This window comes from Wasmannia auropunctata, unplaced genomic scaffold (assembly GCF_000956235.1).
Source record: "Wasmannia auropunctata unplaced genomic scaffold, wasmannia.A_1.0 LD335510.1, whole genome shotgun sequence".
NCBI lineage: Eukaryota > Metazoa > Arthropoda > Insecta > Hymenoptera > Formicidae > Wasmannia > Wasmannia auropunctata.
The window spans coordinates 41,182-42,323 of NW_012027380.1; the positions used below are offsets into that span (position 1 = coordinate 41,182).

General features: G+C 29.9%; 1 protein-coding gene across 1 annotated transcript; it reads left to right on the forward strand.

The window, feature by feature from the left end:
- The first annotated feature begins 233 nt into the window (after nucleotides 1-233).
- On the forward strand, nucleotides 234-1,107 carry LOC105456895. Its single transcript, XM_011701258.1, has 2 exons — nucleotides 234-447; nucleotides 927-1,107. The coding sequence occupies exons 1-2, from the start codon at nucleotides 286-288 to the stop codon at nucleotides 933-935; spliced, it is 171 nt and encodes a 56-aa protein (XP_011699560.1). The 5' UTR covers nucleotides 234-285; the 3' UTR covers nucleotides 936-1,107.
- Nucleotides 1,108-1,142: the final 35 nt, after the last annotated feature.

Here is a 1,142-nt window from a genome sequence, read left to right on the forward strand (position 1 = left end):
TTACGGAAGCTTTGTACAAAAGTTTATAATTTTCCGATTATAATTGCTTTTAAAGAAAAAAATTTGAGTGGTTTTCGAGTTATAGAGATTCGAGTTATCGAGGTTCGACTGTATTAAAAAATTTTATCTCTCTCATACAAACGCGTAAATTAAAACATTTGTTATTTCGCGATCGTACAGATTAAGTTATTTTTATTTCAACATTCAACATAAGAATAAAATTTCTGTACTCTTCCAGGATATTCGTACGAGCCGTACAGAGTTTCGTCCCGAATCGTTACTCTTATGTTACTGTTGACCTCGCTAAGCCTTTATGCGGCTTATACAGCGAATATCGTGGGTTTGCTGCAGTCTACTACAGATTCCATCAAAACTCTATCGGATCTCCTGAACAGTCCTTTAAAGCTGGGCGTGATGGATGTAATATATAACAGACATTATTTCAAGGTTGGTAGACCGAAATCGCGTAAATTAATAATACGAAAACTTTTATTATATACAGGGTTGGAAAGTAACTCGTTATTTGTAACAAAGTTACTGTTAGAGTTTTTTTTCAATAACTGCAACTTAACTTCGTTATTTTCTTTTCATGTGTAACTATATATAACTTAACTTAGATTTTTAAAGTAAGCAGTAACTAATTTAATAATTACTCTTACAGTTACTTTATATATATCAAATCATTCAAATCATCATTTTCATGGATCAAAATTATGCAACACTTTCGCTCAATCACCTAATCGTAATGTGATTGTAATTATGCGAAATATTTAAATATGCGAATTACTTTCCTTTTTTAAATAAAATTATATAATATGTAAATGTAAATCTTTTTTTATAATGCTAATATTGTTCTATTAAAAGTAACTAAAAGTAACGATTCGTTACTTTTTGAGTAACTGTAACTGTAACATGTTACTTTTCAGAGTTGGTGACTTGTAACGATAAGTTACTTTTTGAGAGACAAAAACTGCAACTGTAACTAGTTACTTTTACAAAGTCACTTTCCCAACTCTGATTATATATAATTTATTGTCAAATACCTCGGGACTTATACGGTGTAAAAATTACAAATAGTAGAAGAAAATTGCAAAAAATAAATAAGTTCTTTATGGAATGGCAGAGATCGGAAGAGCACACGT